Source organism: Serinus canaria, chromosome 1A, assembly GCF_022539315.1.
Source record: "Serinus canaria isolate serCan28SL12 chromosome 1A, serCan2020, whole genome shotgun sequence".
NCBI lineage: Eukaryota > Metazoa > Chordata > Aves > Passeriformes > Fringillidae > Serinus > Serinus canaria.
The window spans coordinates 27,240,144-27,259,208 of record NC_066314.1 but is presented as its reverse complement, the minus strand read 5'-3'; the positions used below and the strand labels follow the sequence as shown (position 1 = coordinate 27,259,208).

Sequence of the window (19,065 nt, the reverse complement as noted above, 5' to 3'; positions counted from 1 at the left end):
GACCATAAACTGAATTTGTGCATGAATAAAAAGCATGCTAAAGTGTATAATCTGGTTTTTTTTCACATTTTGCAATATTGTTAGATTTTAAAGTTACACCACCTACTTAGCGAAATAATGCTCAGCCAAATACCAGTTGCAAGCAGGAAGTCAGAGGCAATTTACAACTCATATAAGGTTTCCTCCCAGGCAGAGAAGTAAGCAATAGCAGAAGAGCTAAGGTTTGCATTGAGAAGACTTAAGATTTTTAAGCCTTTCTTGTTCTGTAAGGACTATAGGAGCTAAAAATATCTTTTCTTACCCCATCTGTCCTAGATTTCCTTTGTACTACTAACTTATTTGCTTTGATTCAGAGATTCAGACCATGTTTTTTCTCAGGTGTAAAATTGGAAAATATTTCCTCAAGGATAAGATTTCAACTTACCTGATGAAGATCACTGCCCAAAACATATTCCTGGAAGTAACCTGGTGCAGCAGATGATGCTCTAATTGCTTGCCACAGCTTATACTGACAGCCTCCCATATAATGGGACTTGATGCCAGGAAAATGGTTGTAGTTTCTAAACACAAATGCTTTCAGTGGTGTTCCTCTGTTTACAATGGTGCTTACTGCAGCAACCTAGTAAATGAGGAGGAAAAAAATTAGTTGTATATGATGATAATAACCATAATAGGAGAATGAAAGCTTCCCACCATATGTATATAATAATGTATAGATAATGTATATATAATGTATATATATGTAATGTATATATAATGTATATAATAATGCACCTTTGGAGTCTTACTAGGTTCAATATTTATTTACTTTTTTTTAATGTCAAGCTAAATTTTAAAAGGGAAGGTAAAACACAAACAAGAGACCCAAATCCCTAAAGAAAATGCTATTTTAAACCTGCAATTAATTGTTTCCACTAGCTATTCTGTTTCAACTAATATCTATGATATTTAAACAAAATGCAGGCGTCAACTATGTGATTTTTAAATACTTTTCCTTTTGAAATAGCATTTCATTCCCAGAAGTCTGTAACCAGCAATACAACGCTGCCATTAAATATGAATGTCAAAACTGTCAATCAATTCCTTTCTCCAAGAAAATGATTACTTTATATTGCAACTGTAGTTAAAGAATTGTAGTATGAATCTCTCTTGCACAAGAATCAAAGTCTTTCAAGATTTTTTTGTAAGGACACTAAAATGTCAGTAACAAAAATCACAAATGTTCATCTAAGTGAAAAGCCAAAATTATATTTCCACTGAAAAAACCCCAACTACGACAACAAAAATAATGTATCTTACAGATCTAATCATAAGAAGAAAGTACATGTAGTTACAGATGAGTGTTAGAATGTGCAAGACCTTTAGAGGTGATGCAGCCAGCCTGGCTGGCACTGTCAGAACAACACTCTTCAGCAGCCAAGTGAGTGCTCAGTTCTATCTTGTTTACTGTTTTACAGAGTAGGGTGTTTTCATGAAACGTTACTCAACAGCACAGCTGATGCTATGATATCACTGTATGCATTTTCACTCTTCAGCTACTTAATTTAAATAATTTTATTCACTGTAAATTCATCCTTATAGAAAACAAAAGTATAACTTCTACATTACAATGCAAAAGCAAAACTGCCTAATTCACACTCCATCATTTGATGGAGGAAGTTTCCTGTTTTTCTAAAAGGAGGGTTTAGTTCTAAGCACTACCAGAAGCAGTAAGAAAAAAACTTCAGAAAATATAATAGAAAACTTATTAAAAGGATGCTTTCATTTTTGGCAATACCCATATACACTCCATGATGCAGTCTATGTTGCAAAGTGCTCAACACCTTCTGGAAAAACCCATCTTGTCATGAATTTAGCAGCAGCAGAGCACAGAACTGTGTGTTTTATTTTGATTTTGCTGTGCCTTGTAAAGAGTGCCACCACTGACAGCACTATAAAGAGATTAGTGGGAACAGTTAGTTTCAGCTCTATTTATATTCACATTTTATTACTGAAGAACATGGAAGGAAGCCAAAGATCCCAGTTCAAAGATAACTTTCAAGTCAACACAGGATAGCTTCACTCTCAGAAAGCAACATACCACACCAGCCTTTTCATGTCCTTGTTTTAGACACGGACTAGGAACGCAGTCAGTAAGGCACACGTTTCTATGTTTAGAAAAATGTGAATATCTTCCATTTAACAGTAAAGCATTGAATATAGTGCTATGACACCAAAACACCTGTTAATTACAGATTGTTCTGAAATATATCCTATTATATTTCCCTTCTTTCTTCACACCCTATCCTTCACCAAAAATAAAATACCCATGCTTTCTCATCTTTCACTCTCATGCTGCTGTATGTAACACCCCTCCTATGACTTAGTGCCTTTTCTATCATACAGGAAGAGAAGAGATCTTGGGGCCCAAGAAAGTGAATGGAGAAAACCAGGTACTCCAAACAAAGTGAGAAGAAACCCGGTCCTCTTGCAACACAGTAACACAGATCACAGCTGACAGGACAGAACCTCCAGACACTAGAATTCTTACATGAAAAAAACAAACTTAGCACAATCCCAAAATGTTGACCCAGTACTTATATGCTTACAAGATTTTTAACATCTCTGCAATATATTCCTACTAGAAGTAATAAAAATATCAGAAATAGCTGCCAAAATTTAAGAATCTAATTAATTTTTATCCTTTAAAAGCATGGGTTATCACATACAGAAGCCTGAAGAACGCTTCAACATTCATGCTGTCTATCCAATGCTCTTCTAGGTATAGAATTTACTCAGAACTCTTAAGAGTACTTGTGAAATATACAATTAGTATTTACCTTAGAAAACTGTACTTACCTTTGGACATCTGGACTTTCTTGCAGTTTCAATCATAAGATTTGATCCCATTTTTTCTCTAAAAAAAGTGTAAAAAATTGAAAATGCTCGATCAATTAAGCATGAACAAGATGTACATTTTTATCATCCTTATTTCTGAGACCTTTGCATTTAAAAGAAGCAAAGTTTGTATTTCAATTTAACAATCCCATTTATACAAGTGACTTCAATGAACTGACACTTCAAACCTTCCAGCCTGCTGGAAATAAGTCTGAAGAGTGACTGAAGAGGTCATGATTCAAATTACTCACTTTACATACCTAACCATAAATCATTATCATTACTCAACTACATAGTTAGACAAAATACTTTGCCACATTTAGGAATTAAAAAGTCAACATCCTTATTAAGTGGTTCTACAGTAATGAAAAATTACTCTTCAGTAGTTACAGAAAAAAAAGCTATGGAGAGAAAGATGTGATTCCATATGATTTAGAAGAAAGTTAAAACATCTACATGTAGTCTTCCATAACAGTAATCCAATATGCATTTACCATTCCTTTCTGAGATAATATTTTTTCACATGAACACATTTTCATAAATCACACTAATGGTCAGCATTGTAATTTCTCATCATATCAGGGTCAGTATTCCTATTGTTAACTAGAAGATAATCCTTCTGCACAGTAGAAGAGACTGGAGCAAATTACCATAGTCGCCAGTGATCCCACCTTACCATCTACTTCAACTTTGATTTGCTTACAATAAAGGTATAAAACTAGAGAGTTTTATACCAATAAAACCAATAATGATTCCAAACAGGTTTTCCTTTAAATTAGCAAGCTTTCTTCCTCCCCTAAAAACAGCCCACCCAAACATCTGCCTTATTTTGCAATTATGGTTTTCCATACTGCCACACTTTTAAAGTACAGATATTCCATGTGCTGTTATTACAAGATCATTAATCTACAGCTTGCACCCATGACAGGAGGGAGTGGCACTTCCATTTTTAAAAACAATACCTTTATCTACCTACTCAGGTCAGAAGACAAAAGAAGCTTTAAAGGCTACCATAGCAGCAGTCCTCCATACAGACAGTAGATTGTATGTGCAATTAGGACAATTTGCTGCTCTTCTAGTGGATATTTGTGCTTGAAGGATGGGTACAGACATGTCCTTGACAGGGAGGAAGGAAGGGAGACAGGTTCCAGTCCTACAATGGAAGACTCCTGCTGACACAATTCTTGTACCTGTAGCACAGTTTTGTTTTTGCTTTGATTCTAGTCTCAGAATCACCAGCCAGAAGGGGAAGAGTGACATCTGCACTCATTAACTGTTTACAGAAGGAGATGAAGGCACACAGAACCATGAAGTAGGAATAAAAGAAATGGGACTGACAGAGGTGAGATATCAAAGCCATCTACTGATTTGCATCACTTTCATCTATTTCTGCAATGTCTGTATTAGGTATTTTTCCCAAACCCCGAATGCAAAGATGAAAAAAATGCATAAGCAATATCCTCTGCTTAATTATAGGAACCATCGAACTGAATAACTATCTCATCACATCCTGTTTTTTATGAAGGCCAGAAACTGATACTCCAGAGTAGGTACGAGAAATCCTTTCAACTACTCTGCAACTTCAGACATTACAGTCTAAGGAGAAAAGTTTAGTACCACCTCCACATTTAGTTTAGTTCTGATGCTACCATTAATACTGTAATACTATATTAAATAAATGTATTTGTCTCACTGTTTAATTTTCTTTTATGAAGTCACAGCAGAATTCCACAGTTTATTCACACATTGTGTTAAAAAAAAGCGCCTTCTAATTTTATTGAATAGTCCCCTGTTACCAAAGAAAAGAAGAAACTGGTAATTCTCACAATGCCTCACTATCTCAAATTACCACTTTAATTAATTTGCTTTTGTTAATGATAAAGACTCTTAATGTGCACTGTCTTTAGGCCACTGGTTACTTTTTCCCCAATCTTGCAACAGAAATATTCTGTAAAATGGGGAAACCAGGACTGTAAATAATATTTTAATTGAAACTGTATTGTAAATTAATATAATGACATTATAGTATTTAATGTATTTTCAATCCCAGCTGTCACACACTGAATCATTTTGTCTGACCACAAGCATACAGATGTTTCATTAAACTGTCTGTGACAACGAAATCACTTTTGATATTAAAGTTATTTTAAATCCTGTAAGCATTTTACATTTTTCCACTCATCGGTTATTATGCCATCCTATTTTTCCATTTATCTACTTTGTTTGTGTCTGTCTGTGACCTATGTCCTCTAGACATGACCTACTTAAACAACGAGTCTCTTTCACAAACATTGCTCTTTCATTGCTTCAAGTCAGTAATATTGCAACACTTATTTCAATAATGCTATGAAGAACATATTGTCAACCATATGCTGGAAGAAACATTCTAAAGGGCTACAGCAGTAATGCAAAAAAATGGAGAAAGAGCACCCAAAGCAAAAGGCAAAACTGTAACTTTCACCCTCTTCCAACAGCACCAGTAGTACCAGAAAACTATAACATCTTTGCCGAACCTACACAAGAGACTGTTATACCCTGTGCTGGGATGGAATGTGTTACCCATCTAGTGACTAGAGAGCAGTGTCAATTTATATTTCACTCTGCAAAACAAATACTTTGTTTTGTATTCCCAAACACATGCATTATCCATTTTCCTACCAAAAGAGAACACGTAATTTTTATCCTACACTTCACAGAGTGACTGATTGCTTCTCAAGACTATAAATTCCCAACATGAGATTTTAGCTAGCTTGTGAAAACCCCTAGCTGCTCATCAAATTTCTCCAGTAGTTTCTTAAGACAGCATTCAAGAAGAAAATTGTTTATGTCAACAACAGTCAAAAGAAAACAGAGAAGTTGGAACTAAAAGCCAGGTTCTTACAAATGCAATTAAATACATTATTACATATACTGATACATTGTAAGTACAATCTTCTGCATAACGTAAATCATTAAAACTAGTCCTCAAATTGCTACTCAAGAAATACATCAGAGGAGTTAAAACAGACATACATAAAACATATTAAAGTAATTTCCTAAAGTACTCTGAATGAAACACCAGTTAACCAAAATTAGTTGTCATTTTCTGAAATGCAATTTATAAAATACCCCATGAATGCATGGAACATTAGACCAATGAAACATCAACTTAACTATTTTCAGCAAGAATACCTTCTGACAGAAAATACCACCACTGATATTGCGGTAGGACTAAACGTGCATTACATGTCTGTACACTGTCAATGGATTGACTCTATTTCAATCAAGGCAGACAAGTTACCATTTAAACTACAAAACCACACACAGCACAAGTGATGCTTTTAAATTCAAAACAAAGCACACAGCAGTTTCCCCATGCAATAACAATGTTAGACCTGACCTTCAGTACTGCTGTAAAGAGATACTACATAACCTTACAATTCCTTTCTCAGCTCCACACCCCCACACCACCACAGGGAAGCCTTTAGGAAACCCTTCAACAAAATGCTGTGCAGGCATAGCATCTCCCTTCAACATTGCAGGTAACCAAGAAGCAATTTTAGATCAGCACATTTAATTTTTACTTTACTCTATGGATAATATATTAATTGCCTGCTTTTGTCTATTGCACAGGAGTAGAGTTCTTTACTTCCCTCATGTGCTACATGCACATTTATGCAGAAAAACAATAGTATTTTAATTAAAGCCATGTAAAATACTTTCACATTAGGTTACTGTGATTTTCACAAGACTTCATTTAACTGGGTGGGGAATGAAATGAGAGAAGACAGAGTAAAATCTGATTTCTAAAAAAAGGCCTTTAGATACCTAAGAAGAAAAGCTAATGATATTAATTTGATAAACGTATTTATTTCTAAAAATATGCAAGAGCACAGAGAAGAAGTGCTTAGAAGCTTCTCTCTCCACTTCATGAAAGAAGTAAAATGCTTAAAATTCAGACATTACTGGTATTCCCACTATAATGTCACAAAAACACTTTTAATCCCATAAAACACAGTAATCACATTCTCAAAGGAACTTGTTATTACTTATCAGAAGGAACCTTTTACCATTTCATATGGTCTCTCTGAAAAGATTGTTCAGTTCTTTCAGTGGCAGGGTCAGCTTATGCTGGTTGGGAACCTATAACATTCATTTGCTAAAAATTATAAACAATTGAACTATCAATACAAATGCAGACTAATAAAACTAAGAAATAAAACCTGTAATATAATAATTCTTTCTAGTGGCTTTTCCTGAATAGCCATCAATGCAAGTGAATACACTGCACAGGCAACTGACACTGCAGATAATTTTTCACGGCAACCCATACAGCTCATTTCCCTTTCAAAGAAAGAGGCAAAGGACAAAGCACTCCAAAATAGCAGCAAACATTAAAAATCCCTACAACAGCACATTATTTCTTTTCTTACCAATCTCCTTTACTAAAAAGGACACAGCAGGTGGTTAGTAAAATCTGTAGCAAATCTGTAACGAGTCAGAGCTCTAGCAGAGCTGGCGAGCATACAGGAATATAATCAGAAATCAGTGCAGTAAGGCTTACTTTATTCCCCAGAAACATAAATCATTACATTAAAAGCTTCCAGCATCTTGGTAAATATGAAAACAGCTATTTCAAAAGAATGAGAGTACATGTTAGTACATTCTATTTGTTTTAAGAATCTGCACACGAGTGAAGCAATAACAAAACCAAATGCATTCAGTCATTGCACTACTTATTTTTCATCTGATTATCTTTTACTTACTTGAGCATTTTTTCCCATATATCACTGTCATAAAAGGCGTGGTTCCAGCCCATTTTGACTGTTCCAACAATGACATTCTGCTTAAAAACATCTGATCCTAACTTATGGTACAGTTCTTCACACTCATCCAGGGGGATATGGAACAAACCCAACATAAAAGCTAATATAGCTCCTGAAAAAAAACCAAATATTTTGCAATATTACAAAAACGTATCCTGGAGGAAGATTACAAAGATGGATTACCAGTTAATGTAGTTCATAGGTTAACAGAATATCTGTCTTGAAACAGCAAGACCAACTGTCATTTATTTCACTAAATTCCTGCTCAGAGATCACAAACCATATTTTAAAAGAATGTACACAATACAGAAAAAGTCTATTTCCAAAAACAGAAATATGAGAAGTTAAAACATTGTATTATTTCATTTTGCAGATTACAACAAGCATATGGCAGAAAGCAAATGAAATCCACTACTTTACTTGGAAAGAGAAATGAGAAAGAGAAATATATGCTGTGGTACTAAAAATTTATTGGAACATTATTTGCTACCATGCAAACTCATAAGTCAATAGGAAAACATTCTAGGAAAATTCTGCCAAAATAAAAGAGATTCAAGTAATTTGGATTACATTTGGTTGCAACCATTTGTAATTAGTTTCATACATGCTGCCACCTAGTGTGTCCCTAGCAAAAATTATGACCCACCCTTGCAGGAACAAAATAACAGCATGCAAAAAGCATTGCTGCTAAATACCATTAAAGGGACTATGGAAAAATACAATTAATGCATTACTACAATTCTCAGATACATTAAATCAAAAGGGACACACAAAACCTTTAAATGTAATTGTGGCTTACTGTGAGAAGATGCAATTAAACATTAGAAATAATTAGGACACATGATTTTTTTCAATCTGGAAATAAATGCCATAGGCTTGAATAAAGTTAATTTTAAAAGGTGCCAATTTTTGAAATAGAGTAAAAATACAATGCATGCGCAGAAAAAAACTACTTCAGGAAGTTACAGACAGCTTTAAAAAAACCATGACTTCGAAGGCCTCTTTCAGTCTCACAGCATCCACCAACTGCGATAGCTGAGCTGAGTGGATTGATGGTCTCAGTTTCTTAAAAGGCAGCACACATGCTTAAGGCAACCTAGGCCTACTTGACACAAAATCTCAACATACTTGACACAAAGTTTCATCAAGAGAAACTATCTTAATTGCCAAGTCACCAGATGCCTGTATTCAATGCAGACTTAACACCTAGCAGCAGAGAAACACTGTTTTCCTGAGTCATGCAAATCCTCTGCCACATTCTCATCCTCTAAACTCTCCAGCACCAGTTCTACAATATCATACATTTGCTATTTTGGTGAGCAGATTCAAAGTATGCAGAGCCTATTTCAGCATCACTGCAATGATCTTTCTCTGTGACTGCCTGCATTTACACCCTCTGACCCCCCAATGAAGAGAAGCATGGGGAAGATAACTACAAAGACAGTGACGCTGAATTCACAGCAAGGGCATTTCCAAACTTCAAAGGCAAAAGAGCTGAACACTAGTAAGAAATACAAAAACTGCAGCAGAAAAGAGAAGTGCAGTGCACAAGAGGCATGTTTCCTATCATTTAATCCATCACTCTTGCAAAGCATAATTCATTCAACTGCAAGACTATTGGCATATGTACTGTCAATACAAACAGAACTGCCAGCAGTGCTGGCAAACATGCACAGCCTCACCCAGGCATGTCTTTCCATTTATTATTGAAACTGGACAACTGCAGACAAAAGCTTAATTGTGTGACCAAAATTTTAAAGAATATGCTAAGTACTTAGCAGCAGTCATAAATCACAAAATTTGAAGAATTAAAAACCAAGTTAGTTCTAGTGACAGTAGTGGGAGTAAATTAAGAACACAAGGCCTCTCCAACCAAGGTAAAACACCTTTATTCATTGAAGACAACACTAGAGAAGTGTTTTGTAGGGAAACCATCTTTCAAAAAAAAAAAAACAACCACTTACTGGTAAACTAACTAATGAAGGATTTATTTGGAAGACTTAAAAATGTAAAGCAGGGAATTATATTGTGGCTAAAAACAAATTCTGTCTAGAAGACCAAAACATTATCCTCCACTATTTTGAGTCTATTAAGCCAATCACTTGAAACACACTTCATCGACCCAGGGTGATCTGTGTTTAATATAGTTTCTGATCAAACATAAGTATGACAAAAAAATTGAAGAATGTGGGTTTCTAAAGGAAGCTGAGCTAGTAAACTACAGCATACCTCCTATGTTAGAAAACATACTTGTGCTGCTACTGGTCTAACAATTTCTGAAGGAGATTACTGTCTTAAAGGAGAAACTTACGCTCTGGAGTTTCCTGCTTTCTAGGGAGGAGTAACTTATGACTGAGTCACAAGTGTAAATAAGTCTGTAAGGGTGGGACTTGTAGAAATCATCTAGTCCAACCTCCTGTTCCAACAAGTATAATTAAAATAGGTTACTCAGGACTTGTTCAGCCAAATTTTGAGTATCTCCATGAACAGAGATCACAAAGTCTGAACAGGCAACTCCTTCCAGTGTCTGACCACCCCTGCAAGAAAAACATGATCCCATACCTAATTATAACTTCCCATACTCCATCTAGTCTGCTGGCTTTTCTCCTACCCGTGTACACCTTAAAATTATTCTAGATCCATCTTCTCTTTATTCTCCCATTAGCTGAACAAGGATAAAGGCTCACCCTTAGCCTTCTCAAGGCCAAATAAACCCAGCTTTTGCACTCTCTCCTTCACATGTCATGAGCTCCAGTCCCCTGACTCTCTGCCAGATGCCCCCTGTACAAAAACACACCCAAAAGATTAAGGGTTTATAGAGGAGCCCATAAGAAGACCTTTGTGACCAAACAGAGACACTTCAATTGTTGGGTATGTTCTCATCCATGCAAGCCAATGCGGTCAGCTTTCTCTGCTCTAGAGTACAGTGATGATTCACATCCAACTTGTTCCAAACAAGACCAGGTCCTTTCCTGCAAAGCTGGTTTCCAGGCCGTCAGCCCACTTCAGAGAGAGGACTTTGTATCTGGCTTTACTGAACTTGCCAAGCTATTTCTCCAGTCTGTACAGACCAATATGAAGGGAGGGCACCACAGCATTGACCACTTCCTCTAATTTAGATCATTCAAGATCTTGCTACAGGCACATTCTGTCCTTCTGGCAGGTAATTAATAAAGATGAAACATTGCTGTTAATAAAGGAAACATGACTGACTCAGCACCAGCTCTTGAGGGCTATTATCTTAGCAGTCTGTAAAGCTCCATAAACACCTAAGATAACTGTGTCTATATGCAAATTGAAAAAATGACAAATCAGTTTAAAGCCAAGGGTCTGTCATGAACTGTCCAAAGTTCTTATTCAGAAGCAAAAAGAAAGACTCCAGCTTTCCAGACTGTACTTTCCCAGCTTACACTCTAAACTGCAAAATCTATATTTATTCTTTTACTACATTGACAGCAAAACTCCAACTTGTGACTTCATAATTACCTGTGCTTACGCCGCAGATGTAGTCAAAAAGTTGATGAACCGGCTTTCCAGTTAACTCTTCTAGTTTCCGTAGAGTCTGAAGTGCAACTAAACCCCTGAAACACAAAATTCCCCTTCACATACAGTGGTGGTCTTATCTTACATAGCTCTAATCATTTTTCAAACATCTTTGCTTCATTATAACTAATTATAATTGAATAACTGCAACAGTAAAAATCCTGAATATTTCAGGAAATAAAAGAGCAGAAGAACACAGTTGAAACAGAATGATGAATATCTAAGTATGAATGACATACTCAGGCATACCAAATTAGTATTCAACAGCTACAGCCATATTGTTTTACAGCAAAGGCTTGGGGGATGATCACCTTCTGATCATCCTAAGGATAGATTTTAGGTGCATTCCCACTAGTGCATTCCCACTACACAGCACTTAAATTTTGGTCTTAACAAGGCTATAGAATGCGCCTTGCGGCATAGTATTTTCCAGTATGGGGTTTGCTTGGCCTCAATTTAATGTATCTATAATAATGGGAGAGATGAATTAGAAACCATCAGATTTGTGTTCCTCTATCACAAAACAGTATCTGGAATGCAGCGGTGTGAACTCTGCTGGGATAGTGAGATAACAGCGTACAGCAAAATGAGCACCAAAACAAACACCATTCAAGCAGAAATGCATAGAAAAACAATACCCATCCCTTAGATAATCAACTGTGACAGAAAGGTAACTCATAAATTGCCTCTTTGGGCATTATCTGTCAGAGGCTGAAATTTTACTCTAGTTACAGTATGAAAAAGGTTACAAGTATGTAAAACCTCAGAAGTTTTACCTTGTTCCTCCTCCATCAATGGTGAGGACTCGAATTCCCCAGCCTTTCACAGGGTCTGTATAGCCAATCAGAGCTAACGTTTCTCTAACAGCAGCCTGAAGACTTTCATCATTAATTTGTCTCAGTCGCAACAGGTATGAGATTAATTTTTCCTATTGATAAATACAAGGATATTTATTTCTAACTTTATGTTTAAATCAAAATAATCCATTCTTAAATTCACTAGCATGGCATTAAAGTACAGAAGTAATATACTAGTTAAACTTGGAAGAAAATATCTTCAAATTTGTATTTACCCATCTTTCTCTAAGAAAGGAAAGAAAGGATGTCAATATTGTGCTGTACATACCTCAATGCTATAGTAACTACATATCAGAATTAAACAATCAAGACTATATGTAAATATTTTTAATAGCTAGGAAAGCTACATTTACCAGTTTCATTTTAATGACTTAGTATCACATCAGCCAAGCGCAGACTTGAGTATGAGGCACACCAGGTAGATTTGCTTAGTAAGTACTGCACTGCTTCAAAACAAGAAATGCCTTCTAAGTACACTAATACCAAAACAAAATTTAAAATGCTTTCCAACACAGAGTATTTTTTAAATGGACATTACCATAAAGATACACAGCATTACAATCAAAACGGGAGTAATGAATACACTCTTTCATAATAAAGTAATTCACATATATTTATGTGAATGCCTGACCTGTACCCTGCCCAGATGATTCATGTGGCCTGCACTGCATTCCCAAAGGCTACTTCTTCCAGAAATTCTACAATCTGTGTCACAGGTTTGTCATATCTTGTGGAAATAGGCACAAAGTTGATAAATGCTGTGATTTAGCTAGTACTTCTAGAATAGTCTACCACCCACATCCCGCCCTCTCAATGCAGGGAAGAAAACAAGTAGGACTAGATTGCATTAACTTATTTGACGGTTCTCTTGCCACCTCTCTTGGGAGAAAGCATGTAAACAAGCATAGAAAGTACTGTGCATTTACAGATCAACTGTACAGCACATTCCCATTTAGTCAACTGCCACAGGGGACACAGTGTACGACCTTTATCTACCACTGGAAAAAGCTATACTACCTATCCACATGACCATGCCGTATGCTTCTAAATTAAACATTGCAATCTTAAGAGCCTTTAGCTAAACTCACAGTAGCTTGCATATGAATCTGCTCGACCAGCTAAAAAGTTATAAAAAGAGACACTCAAACTACAATCCTTGCAAACAGGAAATATGACTAGTCCAAAAAAGCACAGAAGGAGGTTTTATGTTGTTCTGTATCAATCATTTGTCAGATTGATTTTTATGTAAGCATAAAAACTATTTGCACCTTAATTGCAACTCCTCTGCTCTCCGGAAATTCTAGAAGATGACAGGTCAGTTCTTCAACCCTGTTGACGCAGACTTTTAGATTAGCCGATCTCCGCAGGGCTTGAACTAAAGCTCGAGTCCTGTTATCAATACTCACTCTTGCAATGATCTAAAGAAGACAAACAGACAACATAGAACTACTCTGAGAAATGTGTAAAATTTGTCAAGACTAATTTCAATGTGTTATTTTAAGATTTCTCAGAAGCAATGAACAGCATGCTGTACTAGAAATCTCCTACAGGTTCCAAGTAAGCACTGCTTAAATTGTCAACAAAAACCTTTTGATTCTTTATTTAGTAGAAAACGAAATCAAGTTTACAGCAAGCATACACTAAACCAATATGTATTCAGATGAACTTTCAGGGCAACTCTCTGGTATTTAAACCATTAACAAACCATAAACGATAAAATTACTGTATCCACAAAAATTACCACAACTAGATCTGTCTGTAATTATGGACTCTATGCAAACATGAACTAAATATATCTACCTACAGCACACATGCACAGTGGGGGGTGTGTGTGTGTGTGTATGTATATAAATACATAGACACTCTTCATACATAAACTTGCACAAACAGATCTATACCTGCATAAAACATTAAATACAGATGTATCTATACCTACCTTTATGTACATAATATATATATTTGTAAGTTTACATATAGTATGCATACATATAGATAAAATCTATATAATTTTATATTTGTACTTATTTATCAAAGTGCACAGATTGAATCAGAGAACAGTCTGGGTTGGAAGAGGCTTTAAAGATCATCTAATTCCAACTTCCCTGCTGAGGGCAGGAACACCACACTACTTATATGGAAGTACAAATACTTATACATAAAGTAAAACTATGTGTACATATGTATGTAAGTATATACACAGGTATATACTTATTTACATAAGTAAATGTGTATCTATGCTTAAATATAGGTATATACACTAGTGTAGCATATATATACACTTGTAAAAATATACATAGAAATAATACATAAATTAACACTAAACAAAGACTTGCCTTTTCTCTCTGAAGAGACAGATGCTTCTCCCTCTCTTCTGCAGTTTTGGCCTCTTTTACTTTGTCCTCATCACTCTTCTCAGACACTTCTTGTTCCTCCTGTTTACTCTTTTCTGGTGAAACAACTTTTGTATCAGATCTTAACTTTGGAACCAACCCACCAATATAGCTGTCCACAAAAGCTTGTACACTGTTACTGGGATATGAAAGAAAGTCTGCAATACTTTTTTTAGTGGACACTGGGAGAGCAGTATTTGTCTTTTCAGCACCCAAGATCTCTGCTTCAGGAGCTAAAGTACCTGCTGAATTCTCTCTCTTTTCTTCGCTTGTTACAGTATTTGCTGATGAACCAAGCTTATTCCTCTCTTCACTTTCAGAGTCCTGTAATAATGCATTCCTTTTTCTTCCTTGTTCCATAACAGAATTATTAAAGTAAGAGTTGATATGATCAGCTACGAAGTTGTAAGTCTCTCCAAAATTTGTAGAAAAGTAGCTTACATGAAAAAGGTGGTTTTTAGTAGATGCTGAAACTTCTGGAGTATCTTGACAAGTGCCGTTTGAACTTACTAACACAGGTTCCAAGTTTTCGCTTGCACAAGTGGATTTCTTTGCAGCTGGGCCTCTGTTGCAATCGTCCTGAGTTCTGACATCTGTAACTTGCTTATCATTTTCTAGATTTGTGCTGATCTTATTTGCATCTGCACTACTTTTATTTGCTTTACCCGAAATACCCGAGTGGGACTTTAATCGAGCTATCCGTGACACCAGCTCACTGTGAGTGCCAGACACTGCCTTCGAAACAGATTCTATAGTATTCTTAATTCGTGACATGCGAATGCTCACCCTTGTAAGTCCTTTAGAAGAAGAAGTTAATAGTTTGGAAACTCTGTAGTATAAAAACTCATGGCTACAAATGTACTTGTTATACCAAAATGTTCTGCTTCTGGCCCACTTACACCAAGGCTGACTTGTATGAAAGACTCTCAGGTGTACAGCATGATTTAGCCTCCAGCAGGATTTAGGTCTACAGAAACACAGGTATTTGTTTCTCTGCTTCCACCAAAGATTTTTTGGGTTAATCAAAAAGAATAAATATGCATCCAAGGATAAATGAACTGTCATAACTTATAAATAATTGCACCTTTTCTATGTTGCTTTCTATTTCATTCCAAAAAATATATGTCAATAAGTAAGTCCCGTAATGTAGTGTTACCTGAAAAAGAAAAAAACAAAACAAAATTAAATGGAAACCCCAAACCAGAAAGAAGTTAAACTAAACTCACTGAGTTGTTTAAAACAGATGAATCTTGTGCATCCTTTTGGTAAGGACAGATAAACATTCAAATCAAATCAAATAATCTCATGGGAAAATCCACTGCTCAGGACATTTGGTAGGTAGCTCACCCTAACATTTCAACATGCTACTCCCCGAAGGACAGCTTAAGCTCATCTTGAGCAATATGTGCCACTTCTCAAAAGTACTTAATGACATATTGAAAATTGATTGCTGTTTCTTCAGCAAATTATCTTGTACAGACACAACGTTTCAAATGTCATCATATTGCCACCCCGTAGCAGAATTCCTCACAAGGGAGAAGTGACACCAAGTATTGATCAAAGTTCAACAGAAGGTGCCCATCCTACGAGCCAAGGGTAGGATACAATCCCTACTCTGCAAAGAAAGGTACAACTGGTGGAGCACCGTTTTACACAGCACACCGGAGTTGTGCTGATATCGCAGGAGCAAATCCATTATTTGCCGAAAAAGCAATTCCAGGCTTCTCCAGCGCCCGCGACAAGTGCCGAGAAGGCCTGCCAGACAGGCATGAAAGCCAACTCCTGAGCAGGCCGACTTCACAGTGACAGCAGAGGAGAAACCCCGCCGGGAGGGCCATCGTTACTTACAGCCTCCTCTGCCTACGTTGTGCCTGTCCCGCCGGGTGACCGCCCCGCAGCCGAGCTGCGGGCCCCAGGCCGGCCCAGGCTATATACGCACGGAGGCGCCTCCTGTCCCGGGGGCAGGCGCGGCCGCTGTTCCTGCCTTGCGCCATTTCCCCGAAACGCTGCCGAGAATGGCGGCGTAAACAAGCACCGAGTCCAGGCCCCGCTGTCCCCGGCCCACCTCCCGTTATGCGAGCGAGTCCCGCGTGCCCGGCACGCGCTCATCGTGTTCCCCCCCGTCCTCATATTGCTCCACGACCCGGTGGAGATGCGGCCCGACCCCGTGACGACGCGATCCGTCCTGGAGGCGGTACCTGCTGGACAGTGGCTCCCGCCTCCCCCCTCTGCCCAGGCCGCCGCCTAACGACAGGCAGGGGCCGCGCCCTCGCGAGCGGTGCCGCCCCGGCGGAGCGGGCGGGAGGCGGCAGCACCCGGCACGACAACACCCGCGGCGCGCGGCCGCGGCACTGCGCCTGCGCCCGCCCCGCGCGCCGGAAACAGCTGGGGCGCGCGCCAGCGCCCCACGGGCCGCCGCCGGGCGGGGGGAGAGGAGGGGGAGCTGAGGGGGGTGACGCGAGACGGCTCGCGGGGCGGGGCGGGGCCGGGCAGCGCGAGGTCAGGGGCGGGGCGGGGCTGCTGTGCCTGCGCGCGCGCCGGGGCGGACGGCGACGTGCGGCGCGGCACGCGGGAGGGCGGGGCGGCGCCGCCGGTGGGCGCTCACGGGGCTGCCTTGGGCGGGGACTGGAACGGACGGGGAGGATTATGCGGGCCCAACCTCCCGCCCACCGGACCGGACCGCTCAAAGCGCCATCCAGCCTCGCTTTGGGCCCTGCCAGAGCCAGGGCATCCACATCCGTGGGCCAGCAACTTGTTCTTGGGCTTTTCCACCCTCACAGTGAAGAATTTCTTCCTAATATCTCACCTAAATTTCCCATCTTTCAATTTGTGCTCATTACTCGCTTGTCCTGTCGCTATAGTTTCTGTCCTCTCTGCGTTCTGTGTCGGTACCTTTCAGGTACTTGAGGTCCCCCCAGAAGCAGAAAGCAGCCCTCGCTTTCTCAGCCTGTCCTTTTAGGGAGGTGCTCCGGTTCCCTTTGCAGCTCCATGGCCCTCCTCTGGGTTTGCTCCAAGAGGTCCATGTCCTTCTAATGCTGAGGACTCTAGAGCTGGATGCAGGTGGGGTCTCACCAAAGCTGAGTAGAGGGGCAGAATCCCCTCCCTTCGTGCTGCTGCCCGCGCTGTTTTTGGTGCAGCCCAGCACATGTCTGCCTTTCAGGCCGGGCACAGCAGAGCAGGTTGTGCCCCGTGCTGCAGGTTGTGCCCCACGCTGCTGCCAGCGCTGGGCTCTTGATGCTGCACCCTGTGGAGTAACTGGGAGCAAGGGGCTGGGAAGAGAATTGTCCCTACTCAGCCTTTGTAGCTCCTCAGTGCAATGCCTTGGGAATATGCTCTCCCCTATCTCCTGTATGGTTAGGGAACGATGGCAGACGTGTTTTCATGGGTTGGACAGGGTTTGGGGGCACCTTGGTCTTCCTCTGCCAGGCTGCAGAGCAGCAGCAGGCCCTGAGATTCCTGCCTGCATGGCCTGCCTTGAAACACAGTTTCAATGAAGTTGTCAAAACTTCAGGTGGTAACAGTAAGAGAGGATGGATGCACTGTGTGCTCAGGTAGAACAATGGAGGCCTTACCATCAGGGTTAAGAGGGTCGTGCCACACTTACAGTTTCAGATCCCAGTTGTCTGCTTCTGTTTTTCCTCACAAATAAAGAACTAAATTAATATTCTTGCCTTGCATTTTATTCCTCAAAGGAAAATTTATACTTCTTGCATATTGTAATTTTTATAATGTATTTTTTTAAATTGCACAGATTAAATTCTCCACATCTCCCAGAGCAAGACATCTCTTATCTGGATACCAGGTGCCTACCAAAGTCACTCTGTCACTCCCTTCCTCACCTGGTCAGGGGAGAGAAAATAGAACAATGGGTTTGTGAATTGAGATAAGGACAGAGAGAGTTCACTCACCATTTACCATTATGGGCAGAACAGACTTAGCTTAGAGAAATTAGTTGAATTTATTTCCAATCAAATCAGAGTAGGGTAATGAGAAATAAAATGAGGTCTTAAAACTTTCCTCCTACCCCTCCCTTCTTTCCAGGCTCAACTTCACTCCCAAGTTCTCTCCCCATACAGCAGAGCAGGGGAATGAGGAATGGGACCTGCGTCAATTCAAACACGTACTATGCCACCCCTTCTTCCTCAGTGGGAGGACTTCTCAACTCTTCCCCTGCTCCAGCATGGTGTCCCTCCCAGAGGAGACAGTCTTCCACAAAGTTTCTGTAGTGTTAGTCTTTCCCATGGGCTGCAGTTTTCACAAACTGCTCCAGCAAGGGTCCCTTCCATAGGGTCAGTCCTTCAGGGACAGACTGTTCAGAGTGAGTCTCCTGCAGGGGCACAGGTCCTGACAGCAAACCTTCCTGGACTCCTGTCTCCATGGGGCCACAGATCCTGCCAAGAGCCTGCTCCAGTGCAGGTTTCCCATGGGATCATAGGCCCTTGCCTACTCTGGTGTGGGGTTTGCCAAGACCTGCCAGGGAATCTCTGCTCCAACACCTGAAGCACCTCCTTCCCCTCCTTCCTCACTGACCCAAATGCCTTCAAAGTTGTTCCTCTCACATATTCTCACCCCTCTCTCCCATCTGCTGTTGCA

At 39.4% G+C, this 19,065-nt stretch overlaps 1 protein-coding gene across 3 annotated transcripts in view; it reads right to left on the bottom strand.

Annotated features, from left to right (window-relative positions):
* PNPLA8 (patatin like phospholipase domain containing 8) overlaps positions 1-16,833 on the bottom strand; it is a 38,367-nt gene extending 21,534 nt beyond the window's left edge. The window contains exons 1-8 of one of the 3 annotated variants that reach the window (XM_009095021.4): positions 16,671-16,833; positions 14,416-15,628; positions 13,351-13,500; positions 12,002-12,153; positions 11,169-11,263; positions 7,623-7,794; positions 2,839-2,896; positions 425-619 (exon numbers count right to left, since the gene is read on the bottom strand). In XM_009095021.4, the coding sequence (XP_009093269.1) occupies positions 425-619; positions 2,839-2,896; positions 7,623-7,794; positions 11,169-11,263; positions 12,002-12,153; positions 13,351-13,500; positions 14,416-15,537 (1,944 nt within the window). In that variant the 5' untranslated portion in view covers positions 15,538-15,628; positions 16,671-16,833. The other 2 variants (XM_018919611.3, XM_018919612.3) reach the window with 2 other exon arrangements.
* Positions 16,834-19,065: the final 2,232 nt, after the last annotated feature.